This window comes from Myotis yumanensis, unplaced genomic scaffold, assembly GCF_028538775.1.
Source record: "Myotis yumanensis isolate MYYU_CA2020_CCGP unplaced genomic scaffold, mMyoYum1.0.hap1 SCAF_2, whole genome shotgun sequence".
NCBI lineage: Eukaryota > Metazoa > Chordata > Mammalia > Chiroptera > Vespertilionidae > Myotis > Myotis yumanensis.
Window position 1 is genome coordinate 9,550,500 of NW_027223753.1, and position 19,256 is coordinate 9,569,755.

The 19,256-nt window shown below is 47.3% G+C and overlaps 2 protein-coding genes across 4 annotated transcripts in view; one reads left to right on the forward strand and one right to left on the reverse strand.

The window, feature by feature from the left end:
• Positions 1–11,161, forward strand: part of SZRD1 (SUZ RNA binding domain containing 1) — a 28,081-nt gene extending 16,920 nt beyond the window's left edge. The window contains exons 2-4 of one of the 2 annotated variants that reach the window (XM_070404184.1): positions 888–937; positions 2,742–2,996; positions 3,606–11,161. In XM_070404184.1, the coding sequence (XP_070260285.1) occupies positions 888–937; positions 2,742–2,996; positions 3,606–3,708 (408 nt within the window). In that variant the 3' untranslated portion in view covers positions 3,709–11,161. The remainder of the gene's footprint in view (positions 1–887; positions 938–2,741; positions 2,997–3,605) is intronic. The other variant, XM_070404185.1, reaches the window with a different exon arrangement.
• Positions 7,373–19,256, reverse strand: part of SPATA21 (spermatogenesis associated 21) — a 30,979-nt gene continuing 19,095 nt past the window's right edge. For both annotated transcript variants that reach the window (XM_070404183.1, XM_070404182.1), the window contains 5 exons: positions 16,701–16,772; positions 16,497–16,608; positions 9,029–9,204; positions 7,994–8,171; positions 7,373–7,462 (listed from right to left, as the gene is read on the reverse strand). In XM_070404183.1, the coding sequence (XP_070260284.1) occupies positions 7,405–7,462; positions 7,994–8,171; positions 9,029–9,204; positions 16,497–16,608; positions 16,701–16,772 (596 nt within the window). In that variant the 3' untranslated portion in view covers positions 7,373–7,404. The remainder of the gene's footprint in view (positions 7,463–7,993; positions 8,172–9,028; positions 9,205–16,496; positions 16,609–16,700; positions 16,773–19,256) is intronic.

The window sequence follows — 19,256 nt, forward strand, 5'->3', positions numbered from 1 at the left end:
GATAGTTTAGTTGGGACGTTTTGTAAGAAAAAGCAGCGGGTCAACCAAGGAGCCTGGACGTCTGGTCTGTGCTCGTTCCACAGCTTCCAGTGTGTGTAGGCTTCATGGAGTTCCTGGTGCTGAGGGTCTGAGGCTTGAGACTGCCATTGAGTTCCACTTCTGTTTTGTTCTAGGCCTTTTGCTAGGTGCTAATTACAGACAATTCATATCCATGACAGTGAAACAAAATAAAATAAAATAAAATGTGATACATGAAGGAATGAAAAAGGGAGACCTTATCTCTGAGGAGCAGGCAATTTAACTATGTGGGACCACAGACCTTACAAAGGAGAGGTGGACAGCCACGCTGGGTTTTGCAGGATAAAAAGGAGTTTGCAAGGGGGAGGACATTGCAGGCAGGTGGACCAGCACCCTAGGTTCTGGGGGTTAGTAAGAGCTCAGTGTTGCTGTGGTGTAAAAAAGAAACAAAAGATAAAGGTCTGGGTGAGGTGTGCTTAGGAGCTTGGACTTGATCGGTCAAGTAGTTGAAGTATTTTAAGTGGGGAAGTGACACAATCAGACGTGTTTAGAAAGGTGATCTGAGTGGCTCTGTGAAGGACAGCTGGGAGGCCAGGAGACTAGTGGAAGGCAATGCAAAGAACCCAGCTGAGGTAATGAGGTCTAGAACTATCTCTGCGGCTGTGGGAACGGAGGGAGATGAACCCGCAAGGAGTCAGGTCCCCAGACCCCAGAGTTTAGTAAAGGGAGCTCCGCATCCATTATTTCTCGAAGGACACAGTCATGTCCCTGGCCAGAGAGGACACTGCCCTTAGCTCTGAAAATAAAGGCGTAAGTTTTTATTTGAGAGAGATTTTTTTCCACTTTTTATATACATTTTTTTCCTCTAGGAAATAGACAGACGGTTGGAAAAAAAACTGAAGATCACACAAAAGGAGAGGTAAGGCTACTGTCTGGTCTGAGGACTCATGCTCTCTGCCATTTGAGAGCTGGGCAGTCAGTGGTGTTCTCCAGCCGGCTCTTAGGGTTACAGGTCAGGCTCTTGGGCAGTGAATCCTTCCCTCAAGCATGTGGTGGCTCGAGGTTTGGGAGTGAGGCTGGAGTTTCCTCCCTCAGTGCGCACCCTGTGTGAGGTGGTTTGATGAAAGTGGGGAGGTGACAAGTCAGAAGATTTGGGTTTAGGCCTGGCTCTGCTCCCAATTGCTCTGATGTTTGGGACAATCCCCCCCACCCCCCACCCCCGGTCTGGACATCAGTTTCTTTCTCTCTATCATAAGGAGGTTGGACAGATGATTTCTCTGGGCCTTCTGAGACTCGGTGGCTTAGGGCGTTATGGGGTATCCTGGAAGAAAAGATTCTCAGAACTTCTTAGACCTTGAGGGATAGCTTCATCCCCCAGCTTCAAAGCAAAGGCAGTGGGTTTCCAAAGCAGGTGGAAGATGTCTTCAGCAGTCTGTCTTTAGGCTCAGGTAACCTGCCAGCTTCCCACAGGGACAAGGGAAGGAAGGAGGAAGAGAGGGCCTCTCTGGACTTGCCTAATGGGCTGCACAGATATTCCCCACCTGCCTGCCCAACAGCTTTCCTGGTTCCCTTCCTCTTAGATCAGATTGCTGGCTCCTTGTCTGTCCGCTCATCTCAGCAACTACACTAACACCTGGTTACCGTCCCCTTGCCATGCCATTCCTGTCCTGCCCAGAACTTACTTTAGTTCCCCTGACAGCAGCTGGGCTCCTCCAGTGCCTACCCCTCCTGACAATCAAGAGTCTACTGACAGCCCCCTGTGGGCTGTTCGGTTCTGAAGAGAAGCTAGTTGACGGCTCTGGGGAGGATCTTGGTGGCTGTTAAGGGGTGGTCATTCCTGCTTGGATCCCTTTTCCCCTGTGGCTTTTGTTTCTTTTCCTTCCTATGTTGTTTTCCACCTCTCCTTGTGGACACATCGCCTGATGTGCACATCCACCAGCCTTGGACAATGCTTCCACTGCCAAGCACTGTTTCTAGGATTGTCCTTCACCCCAACCCCGCCGCGTGCAGCATACCAGAGCGCCCTGGTGAGGGAGGGGTCTCTGCTCAGGAGCTCTTCTGAAGAGGTGATCCAGTTGTTTGGTGTAGCTTGTCTCTGGGAGGCACAAGTCACTTACCAGAAGGCTGAGGCAGTTTGGTAAATCCTGTCTTGGTGCCAGGCAGGGATGGCGGAGCGGGCTCCTTGGTAGTTTGGTTTGAGCACATGTGGTGGGAGACCTTGTTGGGAGTAAACACTTTGCTGACCCCAAGCTAAGGGGCTCCCACCACACCAGCCTGTTAACACGCTGATCTGTGTAGAGAAGTTGGGATTTTAACAGAAGTCATTGGACTCTGGACCTGAAATATTTTGCCACAGGGGCCATGTAGTGGTTGATGCAATTGTAATGAACATGAATAGAAGTCCAAGAAAATGAGATGGTGTTCCAGCCCTCTTTGCCTGGGGTTAGGTCTAAGGAGCAGACCTGTGGATTGTGTGAGCTTATGGCAAGGTTGCTCTTTGAGAAACCCTTCCTGAGGAATGAGAATTCTGATGTCTGGTCAGAGACCAGAGAATAATGAATAGAAATTGGAGGTGGAAAAAAGTAAAAATAAATTAAAAATGGGGGGTGGGGGAGAAATAGGAGGTGTAGGAGGAGGAAAGTGACCAGGAGTGGGTGTGGGACATGGATGGGGCCTCTTCAATCACGGATAGGAGTTGTGAAGCTGTGTTTGCTCTTTGTCAGCAGGAAATCCAAATCTCCTCCCAAAGTGCCCATTGTGATTCAGGACGATAGCCTTCCCACCGGCCCCCCCCCACAGATCCGCATCCTCAAGAGGCCCACCAGCAACGGTGTGGTCAGCAGCCCCAACTCCACCAGCAGGCCAGCCCTTCCTGTCAAGTCCCTAGCACAGCGGGAGGCAGAGTACGCAGAAGCCCGGAAGCGGATCCTGGGCAGCGCCAGCCCCGAGGAGGAACAAGAGAAACCCATCCTCGACAGGTGAGTGTAGCTGGCAGGGCTGACTGTGGACCACCCCACCAGGCCACGAGGAGGAGGAGAAGAGAGCTTGGCTGCAAGCCATTGTCTCTCTAACTATTCACTTGGCAGAGAAGAAAAAGTCCATTTCCTTTAGTCTTTCACAGTAATACCAGTCACCCATTAACCGCATGATTTGCAGAGAAGCAGGAGGAAAGCAGTGGCAGGTGCTGGCTCCCTCTATTGAGCTTTGGGTTAGGAGTCTTTACCTTGGCCCAACGCTCTGGAAAGTCTGTGCTCATGGTTCTGCGAAGGATGTACTTACTGTCCATGGTCACTGCCTCTGGACAGCTTGGCCCTTGAGCACTCCCCCTGCCTCCAGATGAATGATGGTCAGACCGGGGGGACGAGTGCCACAGGTGCCAGAGGTGGACATGGGCCACCTGCCCCATTTAGGAGCTTTCCAGCCTGGAGGTGCTCTGAGTCCACTTGCCAAAGAAGCAAGCTCAGGGAGCCAGAGTCGGCTAATAGCCATTGTGACTTCTGCCCCAGCTGCAGCGGGGGTTGGTTTTAAGGTTTGGGGTCCTCTTTTCAATCCTTTTTCAGGCCTCCCTCTGATCTTCTTCCCTTCAGGCCAACCAGGATCTCCCAACCCGAAGACAGCAGGCAGCCCAATAATGTGATCAGACAGCCTTTGGGTCCTGATGGGTCACAAGGCTTCAAACAGCGCAGATAAATGTGGGCAAGAAAGAATGCTGCCGCCGTCACCACCTCCTGGGTCGTCCGCCACGGGTCGCACTGCCGTGACAGACAACTGGACTTGAGCAGAGGGAAGGACCTGATTAACTTGCACTGTGATCCCTTTTGCTCCTCCCACTGTGACCTTGAACCCCATGCACTGTGACCTCCCTCTTTTCCCCCTTCCCACTGTGATTGGCATGTCTACAAGGGCTGTCCCAAGTCAATGGAAAGGGAAAGGATGGGGGTTAGGGGACTTAAGAGAGTCAGACAGTGCCACTTGGCCACTTGGGGTAAAGCCAGTGCCAGCAATAACAGTTTATCATGCTCATTAATTTGGGATTTCAAAACAAATGAGAACTCCCATCCACCCACCCCCAAGTGCATGTCTTCGTCACTTAAAAGCAAGTTCCATTTGAAAATTATCCTCTTTTTTTTTTTCTTCCTATTTTTGTTTGTTTATACAAATACTGATTTGCAAGGAAAAGTGCATGGGAAGGGTTTTAGCAGTTTAATGAATTTTTAATTAAGAAAGGGTAGTTTGGTAGTCTAATTAAAAATGTTTCTGGGAAATTTACTAGAAACATTAACCAATAGGTTTTTGGTGAGCTTAGCTTCTGTATTCCTACTGCCGCCCAGAAAAGGGGCAGGGCTCTGTAGCCGCCAGGACAGATGAGCACCCCATGCCTATACCTCCCTCCCCCCAGCTAAGTCCCAGGGCATCATGGCCCTACCTGGAGACTGGGCTCGTTCTATAGGCTCAGAGAGCCTGGGGAGGGTGCCAACCCCACCTCTAGTATTTTGGGAGACAGGGAAAGTGAAGAGACTTTCCCTTCCCAATCCCCTCAGGGTGGTTCCCTACCAGCCAGGCTTGCTACTTCTAGAAGAGAGCAGGGAGTGAGACTGCACTCCTGAGCTTAGAAGTAAATGATGCGAGGCTTGCTCAGTATTTTGCTGTCAGCACAAGGAAAGCCAGGAGAGAGTCTGGCTCCAGGGCTCAGCCTCCTGCCCAGTGTGGTCAGAAGGTGTCTGTGGAGTGCCATCTCCAGTGATGGCAGCAGCTCGGCAACTATAGCTGGTACATTTCCTTTGTGAAATCACTTCCTTGGGAGCAGGCCATTCTGAATACATATGGGGAAAGACAAGCTGTGCATTGCAGATTGGTGATGACAGGCTGGTTCCCCATAGTCCTAGGCTACCCTTCACCCTTTTTCCAGAGCAAGGGCCTGGAATGAAGGCAGTTTCCCCTCTGTCCCTGGAGCCTAGGGATTTGATTTGGCTCCTTGAGGTGGAAAAGACTAAGAGGGCAGCTGCCCAGAGCAGCTCTGTGTGTGTAGTCTGGCCCTCTCAGGCTTTCTCTGGTCTCTTCTGTTGCACTGCGCCTTATCCCTCAGCCAGCCAGCCAGCCGGCCAGCCTCCCACTCAGTGGATGAGTTTCGGAGTGGCGGGTGTGATGTTTTTGTGATTAGAGCAGCTTGTGGTGGCCAAGGTGGCAAGCTAGGTTTTGGAGTCTCACTCTACCTTTGTTCACCTGGCTCTTGGCCTTGCCCTGTGGGAATGTAGGCCAGGCTCAGCAAGCCATGTCCCACTACATTTTCCCCTGAGAAGGAAGGGCCAGCTGCCAGTTGAATCAGCAACTAGTCCGCAGCACAGTCTTGTAACTGTGTGAAGCCAGGTAATTGTCTATGAGCGGAGCTGGAACAGAGCTTCAGTCAGTAAGAACCTACAGGTTGTGGAGTTGTGACCGTAGACTATTCTGGCAGGGAATTACCTCCAGGCGTGGGCAAGGGAGAAGGTTGATTGCTGTCTTTATAGTTCCACTGCCCTGACCAAGTTTCCTCATCCTAAATGTGTAGTGTCCATCCCTCATGTAATAGTGGTTTCTGGCCCAAAGTGAGACTGTCCTTTCAGTTGGAGAAGGGCACAGAGGTCGGCCAGGTGGAAAGGCCAGAGTGCTGATTGCCCAGCCATTGGGACAGCCTGTTCTTGCCCCCCTCCCCTAATGGAGCCAGAGGGAAGACTGGCTGATGGGTGTCTGTGGACGAGGATATAGTAGGGACTGGTGCTCCCACCTCCCTCTGGCCAAAGATGGGGCTCTGCCCACTGTGTGCCTGTACCTCCTTGGCTTCCCAGATGGAGAAGTAGCAAATTTTTAAAAAAGAAAAACGAAAACAGTGAACTATTGTGTTGGGGGAGGTGGGAAGGGAGATGGGAGAACGGTTTGGGGTGGTTGTGTGTGTGTGTGTGTGTGTGTGTGTGTGTGTGTGTGTTGGTAGTTGTCTGTAACTTTCCTTAAGTGCTTTTTTTTTTAACTTTTTTAAGTAAGCTGCGGGCTTTGGCTTAGAAAACCCCAGGGGGTTGTGGGGGGCAGAAACCTGAGGCTGCTGCCCTTTATCTGCCTTCATGGTACTGTCCCTTTCCCCCAGCTCCTCCCTGACCCCATGAGCCAGGCCTCAGACCTTCCAGCTAACTGCTTCCCATGAGCCACTACTCTGTTGTCAGCCTATAACCAAAGGAGCTGGGGGTCTGGGCCTGGTGACCAACCCTTCTCAGCCCACTCAATCAGGGTGCTCCCCACCTGCAGGCAGGAGGCAACACCCTATCTGCTACCATCAGCCCCTTCCAGAGCCCACTGCCCCGCCCTGCCCTGTCCAGTCCAGCCATACCCTGCTCTGCCCCATCTGGGGATGCTCTGCTCAGGGATGGGCCGGTAGGGCTACCCCAGCCTCCCTGCTAAGCAGAGACTCTGGAAACCTGTGGGGTCCTGTTTTCTGGCCATGTGATTCCAAGGGTGCACATGGGCCCCTTGGGTGTCTGAACAGAAGGGCATGGGAGGGAGGGTTGCACCCCTGCAGTCCTGCTCTGCTGATCTAGCGGGCAGCTGCCCACCCCACCCCGCACCGCGGGCTCCTGAGTCGGCAGATTAAGCATTTTATAAATTGTATTTTAAATACATGTTTTAAACTTGTCAGAGCCTTGTCCTCATTTCAGTCCCTGGCCTCCTAACTTCTTGCTGTGACTGCTTATTTAACCACTGGGAGCTACCTCTGCTCAGTCCCAGGGAGGGGCTCGCTCTCTGTTAGAGAAGTAGGTCTGAGGTGGTGTGTGTGTTGGGGGGTAAGGACCCACACCCTTAGGCTCCAAGGGAAGGGGACCCCTAGGCCCTGGGGCTCTGTTGGTGAGAACATGGGTGAGGCCCTTCCTGCTCTTCCATGGGGTCTGTCCCTTTCAGGGGTCTTTCCCAGGTACTTCCCTTATGTTCCCCATTCCCTTTGAGCAAGGAGGGAGAATTCCTGCCCTTGGGGGGCTACTAGTCCAAAAGGAACACCTCAGCTGAGGAAAATCCCAGCTTTGTCCTTGAGAGTACACAGGGCCACGTCCAGCCAGAGCCCCAACCCTGGGCAGGGTTTTGAGGTACATCTTGCTTCAGGGGTTCCCAAGCCTAAGGGAGGCTGGGGCCCTGTGCCCTGAGAGCCCAGTAGAGGGATGAGAACCTGGGTGGGGGTCTTTCCTGGCACCAGGAAGCAGGTGAGTGCCCAGAGGGCAGGGGCCCCAGCACCAGGCACAAAGGCTGAGGTTCTTGGTGTTTATTGGCTTACCAGGCCACAAAAGCAAAATCCAGCTGTGGTCCCTGCCTGATGACCTATCTGTCTGCAGGTCTTAGACAGCTGTCCAGAGTCAGGACTCTGCAGGGTCAGTGGGTTCGAGCCGGCACAGAGCTGAGCCACTTTCGGCCGTCAGAGCTGTGTTCCCTAGGGAGAAGGGTGGGAGGAAATGCTCCATCTCCATGTGCCCAAGGGGAGAGGATGCCTTCCCTGGGAAGTGATGAGCCAACAGTCAGGCTCAGGGGCCTGACTCCCAAGTCCAGATCGCTGGAAGGGGAATGCTGCAGGGGAAGCTTCGCCCTACCCAGCTGCTAAGTCTGTTTCCTGCTACACCTAACATGGAACCAGACTTGGGCAAAGGACTTGAGTGTTAAACCCCCTGATGACAAAGGCAGGCAGTGCCAGCCTAAGAGAAAGATGATATGTACCACTGAGTCCTGGGCACAGGAAGGCATAAGTAAGTACCCTGGCTCATGAATAATCCACTTGGTGCACAGGCCTTCAACAAAGGTTAGTGTGTCCCCCCCCCCCCCCCCCCCCTTCTCTTTTTTCCTACCCGGAGCAACAGTCTCCCCGGCATCACTTCTTAGAAGGATGGATTCTTGGCTTAGGCCAAGGGCCTAGTAAGGAAGGAGGTGGATGGGCCTGGGCTGGGGCCCTTGCCCTTTGGGCACCCACCTGCTTCCTTGAGATCCTGACTGGAAGTAGAGGCTATGAAAATCTGTGCTCGGGTTGGTGGGGGTGCACTGGTCCAACATGTATTGGCCGCCCTGCTTCCGGCCTACCGTCTTCTTGTCCAACCTTGGGCAGAGTGGGATGCAGGGCACCTGGGCGTAGGGGCTCTGCAGGTTGACAGCTGGCGAGGGAGGAGGAGACAGGAGAGGGAGATGTTTCACAATACACCCAGCCTTGGGGGGCAGGCGGACCCAGGTGAGATCCTGACTTTGCTACATTATGAGCTGGCTGAGTTTGGGCAAATTACCTCTCCAGGCCTCTGTGTAGGCTGGAGATGATAGTGGTACCCACCTCACCGTGGATGATGAGGATTAAAGGGATAGTATGTGCAAAGCGTTCAGCTAAATGCTGAACACTGCATAAAGGCTAATAACAGCTGAAAAAAGCAGGTGTCTTTTGTGATGGGTCCTGGCAAAGTCTGGTAGGCATACTTCCGACTCTGGAAAGCTCCTAGCCCATCACTTGGCACTCAGTAGAAATATAATGGTACCTATCATTATGGGGAGGCCACCTTGCCCAGTAAAAAGAGCACAGGTTTTGGAGTCAGAGCTGGGTATAAACTCCCCTTTCTGACATGTTGGGCTGTGGGGCCTTGGACAAGTTCCTTAAACTTACCCAGTTTCAGTTTTCTGTAAAATGGGGTAAATATGTGATTATGGGGATTAAGTTCTAACGCATCTGCCAAGGACCTAGCGCAGTGAGTGACGCCAGTGGGTGCTCAATCGATGAGCTGGGAGCACTGATCACCTGGCTCTTGGGACCAACCTGTGGTCAGGCCTGAGGCACTGGGAAGAGTCCATGTAGAAGGCCTGGTCAGTGGGCTGGGGGTGGGGTGGTGACTGTCAGCCCATTGACTGACACAGTTAACCCAAGACGGGGAAACCATGTCTGTCAGCCTGGTTTTGACTTCGTAGGGGCCCAGGGAACGAGGCGAGATGTGCAGGAGAGCAGAGCCCCCACCATGCCCAGGGCCCTCACCGTAGCTCTGCTGCTTCAGCCGGTTCAGGATCCTGAGGACCCTTCGTTCTGGGACTTCCAAGCCGTCTGCCTGCTGCAGGTTGCAGGGAAGCTTCTTCCGGGACCGCAGCCGGCCTATGGCCGATTCCATCTCTCGGGCCTTAGAGGTACCTTCCTTGAGCTTCTTCTGGTAATAGCTGGGGAGGCAGTGCCCACCCAGCTCAGCCTGGCCATGTTTAATTCACCCTCCTCTTCCCTCACTCTTCCTGGGGGCCTGTTCTGTCTGGCCAGCTCTGGAGCAGGAACACAGGCCCAGGGGTTGGGAGACCTGGGTTTAGTCCCAGCTCTGCCATTTACTTCCTGTGACCATGGGCATGTCATTTCTCTGCTTTAAGCCTCAGTCACAGTCATCCCTGCATAAAATGGGGGGTGATGGTTATCTTATCCCTGTCACTGCAAGTCACTTGACTTCTCTGAGCTTCAGGTGTCCCCTGGGTGAAAAGGATCAAAAAGTCCACATGTTATAGGGTTAAATGACTGCCCATCAAGCACTCAGCAAAGTGTGTGGTCCATGGGAAGAGCTTGATAACTGTTACCCTTGATTTCTGTCACTGATATTTGTACTTAGATGTGCGAGTGTTTTATAAGTCAGCTGTGCAATTAACTCCTCATCTTCCAGATTTCAGCTTAAGGGCAATCTCTTCCAGAAAGTTCTCTCTCCTCCCGCCGACTAGCCAGGCTCCCACTGTGGGCCCCAATAACCTGTGCTTATTCCATTGTAACCCATAGCCTACTTTATTTTAACACATCACTCCTTGCGCCTTTTCTCCACTAGACTGCGGCACCATTCACTCATTCAGTAAATATTAATGGATTGTTTACTATGTACTGACCACTCATCTAAGTACTTGGGAAAGAATGGTGCAGGGTATATTTATTTAGGGTCCCTGATCACAGTCCTTCGGCCCCACTTCTCACTGTAGCCATTGCCGCAGCAACCACTTCCACCAGGGCTTCCACCAGGTGTGCCCAAGCACAACCTGACATGATCTCGCCTCAGGCTTGAGCCCCTTGCTTCCTGCCCCAGAGCTTCTCTGATCCATGTGCAAACCAAAGTGCAGGGGAATTAAACACCTATAGGGGGCCGCATTTGACCAAAGGAGCCAACAGCTGAAGTATACAGGCTTCTCTCCCCTGACTGGTTCTGAGCCACCATTCAATGTCTCCTCAATAGCACATCCTGATATTGGCTTCTCCTCCTTTGCTGTTCATGTTCCTTCCCCATCCCATTCACTTGAATTACTTTCTAAGTCAACTACCTAGGCTCATAGCTAGTGGAAGAGTTAGACCAGAAGTTAAAAAAACACACAATACCATGTCAGTAGTTACAGGTGCTCTAAGGGAAAGTCAAAGGTAGGTAGTGGGTTGTGATGAGGAGCTATTTTGCTCACAGTGGTCAGCAAAAGTCTTGGAGGTGGTGGCATCTGAGCAGAATAAGGGGAGGGAGCTACCCAAATGGGTATCTAGAGGGAGTGGCATGTGAAAAGGCCAGGAGGTTGCAAAGAACTTGGTGACCTCTAGGAATAGCAAGGAGGCAAGCGGGGCTAGAGACTGGTGTGTGAGGGGGAAGGGGAGATGTGGGCAGCAAGATGGCGAGGCCAGACAACCTGGGGCTTTGTAGGCAATGGTATTGGGAAACTCTTTAGGACTTAAGCTGATGGTTCTGCTAGGGCCTCTGCCTATCCCTGGGGCCTGGGATTTTGGGGTTTATTGGGCTTCCCATAGGGAAAATAGAAAGTGAATACCAGAGCCCTCACATGGGAATTGGATCTAGATCTCTGTGTAAAACTGGGACCTAAAAAGGCAGTGCACCAAGTAAAAGATGGACTAGAAAATAACTTCACCCCACAGAGACCAGTAGGACATGAGCAGTGTGTGCACAACTGTCACAATTTCAAAGGAAATCGCCTACTTCCCAACTCTTCTTTTACCCCTCCCTGTGGGCTTGAATTCAGGTGTGTTGCTGGTAACTTAGGATCGACCTAGGGAATGGTGGGAAGAAACTGGGTGCTTGGGGGGACCTTGTCTTCCTGCCTGCTTCCTCCAGACTGTCAATATAAGAGAGGAATAAACTATCTTGTTTGAACTATAGAACATTGGGTCTATTCCTTAACTAAGACACCTGGAATTCTATACCCAGCTAACCTATTAAGTAAGTTTGAGGGTAGAAAAACACTTTCGCAGATTGGCAAAATCTCAAAAATTTCACTTCCCACATATACTTGCTCAAGAAGCTACTGAAGAACACACATGCTTTCAAAATGAAGGCATGAACCGAAAAAAGAAAAGGAAGATGGACATGCAGAAAATGGGATCTAACACAGGAGAGAGGCAAAGGTAAAGGAAGATAAAGGAAGATCCCACAATGGCAGTGCAACTGCCATAGGACAACTAGTTTAGATTAGATCTCTATAGCTTAAACGACAGAAATTTTGAGGGCCGGCATACCTGTTGTTGAAGTACTATTGCCTTTATAACCCCAAAATGTTACTGGGCAAACATGCTCCCCTTTAGAAAAAAAAAAAGAGTAAGACATGCAGTAAACAGAATCCTAATTAGAGGGAAGGAAGAAAGGGTTCCTAGGATGACAAGCTCCCAAGGTGGCAGTTCTATTGCAGGCCTAAAAAGATAATAATCCTAAGCAAGAAGAATGGAATTATTTAGAACATGCCTCCATCCAAGAAAAAGGAATACTAGGAAGGTGCAGAAATTATCAGTGAATTAAAAAAACACAAAACAAGGCAATAACCCATTTTAGGAAATTTTTTAAAAAGGAAGTGAAATTGTAGTATATTAATAAAAAACCCCAAATACTTACTTAGTAAAAAATGATGCTATATTGGAATGGGGAGTGGGAAGCTGGTGGGATCATTGTATTAGCTAAATCCTTACCATCATCGGAAGTCAATAGATAAAAGTCTAAAAATTTAACCAAAATATTGTAGTATATGCATATTACTTAAAAGTAAGGAGGGAGCCAATGCTTGCCTTTGGAAGAAAGACTTCAAGGAGTGGGGGGTATGATATATCAGTTGAGTACTAAGCAAAAGGAAGTTGGTATAGCCATACTAATATTTTAAAAACTAGGTCTTAAGACAAAATGCATTACTAGAGACTAAATTATAAAATGTTCATTTCATCAGGGAATACAAAATTCTAGACATGAAATGTAAAGCAAAACCTGATATAACTACTAGGAGAAATAATTCCACCATCACAGAAGTGTTAATAAATAATTATTCCACTCTGCCATTGTAGCATCAAAGAATCCATAGATGATATGTAAATGAATGGCTGTGGCTGTGTTCTGATGAAAGTTTATAAAAATAGATCAGGCTGTATGTGGCCTGCAGCCCATAGTTTGCCAACCCTTGCCTACTGTAGACCTTCCCTGAGACTAAAATCCCAGGAGAAATAGCATTTGAAGTTGAGTCTTACCAAGTTAAAAAGCTTAGGAGAAATCTGGACTTTTCACAATTATGCCCTAATAAAGTAAAAAAGCAAGCCCTCACAAATTCATGCTAATCAGCTAGTAACTGAGCTGCCTACAAGAACAAAAATTAACACTTATTAAAGGAAGATAACAGAATCTAGTTTTTAAACCATATCATTCAAAATGTCTAGGAAGTAAGAAATCACCAGACTGTAAAGAAACAGGGAAAATGTGGCGCATAGTAAGGAGAAAAACAACTCATAAATAACAATCCTGAGATGGCCCAGATGTTGGATTTAGTAGACAGCAGCATTAAAGGAGCTATTAAAAATATGTTCAGATAATTGAAGGAACATGTGATCTTAATGAGTGAACAGAGAAACAAACTATAAACATGAAACAAATGGAAATTCAAGAACAGAAAGTATAATAACTAAAACGAAAAAGTCATTGAATGAGCTTAAGAGCAGATTGGAGATAACGGAAAAAAGGAATTAGTAAACTTGAAGACAGATCAATAGAAATCCAATTTGAAGAAGAGAGGGCTGGGGGGAAGACAAATGAACAGAATTCTGTTCCTGGCCATGATGGAACAAATAGTACTGAACTTGTCCTAGTGCCATAAATAGATACATGAACAAAATATATGATGCTGTTGTCTGATACTGGACAACAGGCAGCACAAGAATGATCTGTGAGAGGAGAGAAGCCAATGAGGTGAGCCTTATGATCTCCCTAGAATTTTTTCTGGAGGTACTTCCTAGACTGCAGGGCAGGAAGTAATATCCCAAGCAGAAGACAATTAGGTAAGGAGACAGACATGGGAGTTTAGAAAGATGGAGGCCATCTTTAGTGTATCAGAATACCAAAGAGAGAGAAAGTTGCAAAATATGCATGGGGTACTCTAATGTGTGAACCATCCAATCAGATCCCTCCTTCTAAGACTTAACTACCCTCAAGGGAGCCAATCCATGCCTTGGCTTTCTCCCACCTTCATGTAATCTTCCGTCCCCTCCTTAATTTCAAATGCATAAAAGAAGCTGCAAATTTGTCATTCTACAGAGCATTTGAGATCTTGCTCCCCGGCATATGTCATCAGTTTGGCTCAAATAAACTCATAAAAATTCTCTAGGTTTGGGTGTTTTTATGTCAACATAAGTGTACTAGAAATTGTATAAAAATTTCTGGAAATCTGATATGCCTTGGTATAATGTTATCAGCCATAATTACAGTTATCTTAAAATGCTCTGTATCACAGACACAATCAATTCTCATTAGATCTTTAACCTGGCCATTTTAAGTCTTTCCTAATTCACAGTTATTGTTTTATTGATTCTTCTCTGAAAGCCTTTACAATTAACTAAAGGTAAAAATACTTCAAGGAAATGTATGCCAGACTCTGGTAAGTACTCTGGATTATAGGTCTCTGATAAGTTTAAGATCATACCACTGAACTGGGTGAGAATCTTCAGAATTCTGATGAAAAAGGTGATGGATTCATAAAACTGCTAACTCCAGATAAGCAGAATAGAAATCATTTACAGGAGAATGACTAATGAGGATGATTATAATTTTATGACGTTTTTTGTTTGAAACATTGTTGGTTCCTTTTGCTTTTCAGATTTAAGAAATCCTTTTTCTCATTTAAGCTGCCTATAACTAATAACAATTTGGTAAATTATACCTTTGTAAACAAAATGAAAACAACTTTTTCTCCTTGCCTGATCCCTCTAGAACAGTGGCTGGCAAACTGCGGCTCGCGAGCCATATACGGCTCTTTGGCCCCTTGAGTGTGGCTCTTCCACAAAATACCGACTTCTGCTCATGGGCCATGAAGTTTCAATCGCACTGTACATGCGCGCCCACACATGGTATTTTGTGGAAGAGCCACACACAAGGGACCAAAGAGCTGCATGTGGCTCACGAGCCGCAGTTTGCCGACCACTGCTCTAGAACAGTGGTTCTCAACCTTCTGGCCCTTTAAATACAGTTCCTCATGTTGTGACCCAACCATAAAATTATTTTCGTTGCTACTTCATAACTGTAATGTTGCTACTGTCATGAATCATAATGTAAATATCTGATATGCAGGATGGTCTTAGGCGACCCCTGTGAAAGGGTCGTTCGACCGCCAAAGGGGTCGGGACCCACAGGTTGAGAACCTCTGCTCTAGAATTAAAAACTCTTTGGAATATTTTTATTTTCCTAAGTATTTTTATTTTCATATTAATATAGTTACATAAATTTAATAAGAATCTATTCTCCTTGTTATAGAACATATGAAAAATATTGTTATCAAGGTTTTGACACTAATGTCATGTTTTTTGTTGTTAATCCTCACCCAAGGATATTTTTCCATTGACTTTTTTAAAGAGAGTGGAAAGGAGGGAGAGAGACAGAGAGAAACATCGATGTGAGAGAGAGACATTGATTGGTTGCCTCTCACACACGCCCTAACCAGGGCCAGGGGTGGGATCGAGCCTGCAACTGAGGTACGTATGTGCCCTTGTCGGGAATCAAACCCAGGATCCTTCAATCCACAGGCGGACACTTTATCCACTGAGCCAAACTGGCTAGGGTGGTAATGTCATATTTGAAAATGACAAACATAGATCAGATATGACCAGGCAGTTTTAAAGAACTAAAGTTGACTTTATGGAGGCACTGCTTAGAAAGTACAGCTTAAAATACTGCCTGGTACCTGAATTTCAGAGTTCCTGGTCTTACAGGTCAGTAAAGGTCACTTCCTGGCAAGCTGAAAAATCTCAGGACACTTTTGGGGACCTTGAGAAAAGTGGAATTCACCCAAGTCTATATGTACTGCAGGCTACATCTGATAGCAAGATGATGATGATGATGATGAAGAAGAAGAAAGTATAGTACGCCCTGGTTGGTAGCTCAATGTCTGTTAGAGCATTGCCAGCGCACCAAAGGGTCTCGGGTTCAATTCCTGGTCAAGGGAATGTTACCTGAGTTGCACATTTGATCCCCAGCCCTGGTCAGGGCACATGCGGGAAGAAGCAACCAATGGATGCGTCTCTTTTTCACATCAATGTTTCTCTCTCCCTTTCTCCCTTCTACTCTCTCTAAAAATCAGTAGAAAAAATATCCTCAGGTGAGGATTAACAACAACATCAAAAGTGTAGTTGACATATAATAATTAGTTTCAGGTGTACAACATAGTGGTTCAGTGTTTATATTCCTTACGATGTGATCACCACAATTAGTCAAGTAACCATCTGTCACCATACAAAGTTGTAATGCTAATATTGACTATTTTCCCTATGCTGTACATTTCATCCTGTGATTTTTTTTTTTAAATGACTGGAGGTTTGGCCCAGCCAGTGTGGCTCAGCAGTTGAGCATTGACCTAGGAACCAAGAGGTCACTGGTTCAATTCCCAGTCAGGACACATACCCAGGTAACAGCAAAAATGAATGAAATGTGTCAAAATTTGGAAGGTACACAGTATTTTCCAAATGACTAGTGCATATTACAAAAGCATTCATGGGGAAAGACCCATTCAAACTACAAGGCTGACCAATAGATTTTATTTACAAGAGTCCGAAAACTTCATTGCTCTGATTTCAGATTTCATATTGCAAGCAACCTTTAAGACACTACCATTTGTCAAATTTGGTGTAGTCTCAAAGAAAAATATCCACATCATTTGTGGCTATTAAATGAAAAGGCTATTAAAATATTCCTCTCCAATTACATATGGATGTGAGGCCAGATTTGTTCATATACTTCAAGTAAAACAACATATTGCAACAGATTGAATGCAGAAGTAGATACGAAAATCCAGCTCTCTTATGCCCGATGTTAAAAGATTTGCAATATTGTCAAAAAATGTCATTCTTCTTACGGACCTGTTTTGTTGTTTTGGAAAACAGTTATTTTTCATTAAAAAAAAATAAATGAACAGGTGCCAAAACACTAGGTGCTATTTCTGTGTCCCCAGCCCTCCCCCTCCCCACAGCCAGCCTTACTCACTTGGTGATCTCTTCTAAGGCTGCCTCAGGTAAGGCCAGCATCTCCACCAGCAGGGACAGGATCTCAAAGAGCAGAGTGTGGGGGTTCGGGGGAGCCGTCAGGGCGTTCTGTTCTGGGGACATGGGATGGTGGCTGCCATTACCACTTGCTCGCCCTGAGTGCACCCCACCCCACCCACCTGTTCCCTGGTTCATCCCTGCTCACCCACGGAGCAGAAGAAGCGCTTGGTGTCTGTCATTACGGCCAAGAAATCTTTGAAGCCCACGTGACCATCTCCTGTGGAGGCCAGAAGAAGACAGGGTGGGCACGGGCCTTCCGAGAGGCTCCAGGCATGGCAACCTGGGCATGATTATTCGTATTTACTCATTGAGTCTGATTATAAAAGTAACGTATAGGTGACCAGCTGGTGTGGCTCAGTGGTTGAGCATCAATCCATGAACCAGGAGGTCACGGTTTGATTCCCACTCAGGGCACATGCCTGGGTTGCAGGCTTGATTCCCAATAGGGGGTGTGCAGGAGGCAACCAACCAATCAATGTGATTCTCTCTCATCATTGATGTATCTATCTCTCTCCCTCTCCCTTCCTCTTTCTGAAATGAATAAAAACATTTTTTTTAAAGTAATGTATAGTCAATGCAAAAAGCATGGTGCACCCAGGAGAGTAGAAGGCAAAAATTACAAACTCCTGAGTTACAAGCTCCCAGAACTTGAATCCTAGAGGCAGTAATCCGAGTTCATATCCCAGGTCCACCACTGACTATTCATGTGATCTTGGCAAAGTCTCTTAGCATCACTAAGCCTTAGTTTTCCCAACTAGAGGTGAGGATAACTATAATACCTATCTCATGGGAGGTAAAATGAGGCAAAGGGCTCAGAACAGGCCATGCATATAATACATGCTCACTAAACGTCAGCAACTATTATTTTTTAAATCATTGGTTATTTTTTAAAATATATATTTTTTATTGATTTTAGAGAGGAAGAGAGAAAGAGAAACATCAATGATGAAAGAGAATCATTGATCGGCTGCCTCTTGCACCCCCCTCCCCCACCAGGGATCGAACCCACAATCCAGGCATGTGCCCTTGACCGGAAGCGAACCCTGGACCCTTCAGTCCATAGGCCAGTGCTCTATCCACTGAGCCAAACCAGCTAGGGCATCAGCAACTATTATTATTATCATTTGATAGTCACTGCATGAGAATACATATGCACACATATTCCCACTTTGGCCTTCAGGGCCCCGCTAGACCTGTCTCCAACCTCCCCTAGTGCCCAGACCCTCCAGCACTAACCTGCTCTCCCACCAAGCTGCTTCCTCATCCTAGAACTTTCTCCACCCCCTCCAGCTCCTTTACTTAATACTTTCCCTTGACCATCCTATCCTCAGAGAAGTCAGGTCTACCCAGGTCAGATCCCCTCAAACACTCTCCTAAAAACCCCTCTACTTCAACCACACACTCGGAAGATCTGGAATGTAATGGAGGTTCTTTCTGGGAGGCAGGAACTGGGCCTGTTGTGTTCAGCACTGTGTCTTCTGGGCTTAAGACAGGTAGGTCTTAGCAACTGTTCTCTGAACTACCTGACGAATGAATGAGTAATCTCTAGTCCTTAAAGGCCCCCTCTGGGGGTGCTCAATACCTATTCCCATGTCACAGATGAGGCCTGATGCACAGAGAAAAGAAGCCTGTTGCCAAGGGTCACATAGGGGCCGAGCTGGGGTCAATTCCTGGCTTGAGCGTGAAGATTTGCATTTGTGCAGTGATGGAGGAAGCTGTGGTCAGGAGCCCAGGCCCTCCACAGCCCACTGCTCCCCACGTCCTGCGTTTAGCCAATCAAACTATGTGTAACACTAGCAGCTTATGCCTTCTGGACACATTCTCTGTACCAGGTGTCTGCTCAATGCTTTGCCTGGATTATCTCATTAAATCTTTTCAGCACAGATGGGTATCACCATCAGCTCCATTGTACAGATGGGGAAACTGAGGCTTGGTGAACTTCATTGACTCATCCAAGATCATCCAGTTGGTAAAATGAGTGAACATTCACAGGGGAATGTCCGCTGAAGCACACACAGGGGCCCAAAAGGAAGGGATCTCAGAGGTCACCGTACATCTTGGGGTGAGGAGGTAGGTCTTGGTCATCTCAGTCACCAGAACCTGGCACTGAGTAGGTAGGTGCTCAGGGAGTATTACCTTTCAGGTCCAGTGCAAAATGAAAAGGCAGAAAACATTATTAAGAATTTCTAGAGAGGCCAACCCAAAAACACTGCCACCCAGAGGTTGAGCCACAAACTGACTCTTAGGGGAATACAAATTAAGGCAGACTGGATCACAAATACGGCCTGCTTTAAAATCAGGACTGTGATTTACAACACGGAGGAACAGTGTAATGCAGGCAACACTCTCCTAAATACCTGGCAGGACCAAGGCGAACCAGGCTGAAGAGTAGAAGAACCGAAAGACCATCACTACTGCAAATTTTTTCTTTTTCTTTTTCTTTTTAATTTTTTCACCTTTTTACTAAGAAACCATTTTTTTTTATTTTTATTTTTTTTTCTCTTTTTCTTCTTTTTCCATCACCTGATTTTACCCTTTCAATTACCACATTTTTATTTTTAACCAGTATTATTACTCCTACCATTTTACCATTTTTTAAAGTGCCATTTTATTTTCTCTTTATTTTCTTTTGGGATTAGTGTTCTCCATTCTATTTTCATCGTTCCTTTAGCATTAATTTTCCCTATCTCAATTCCACCTC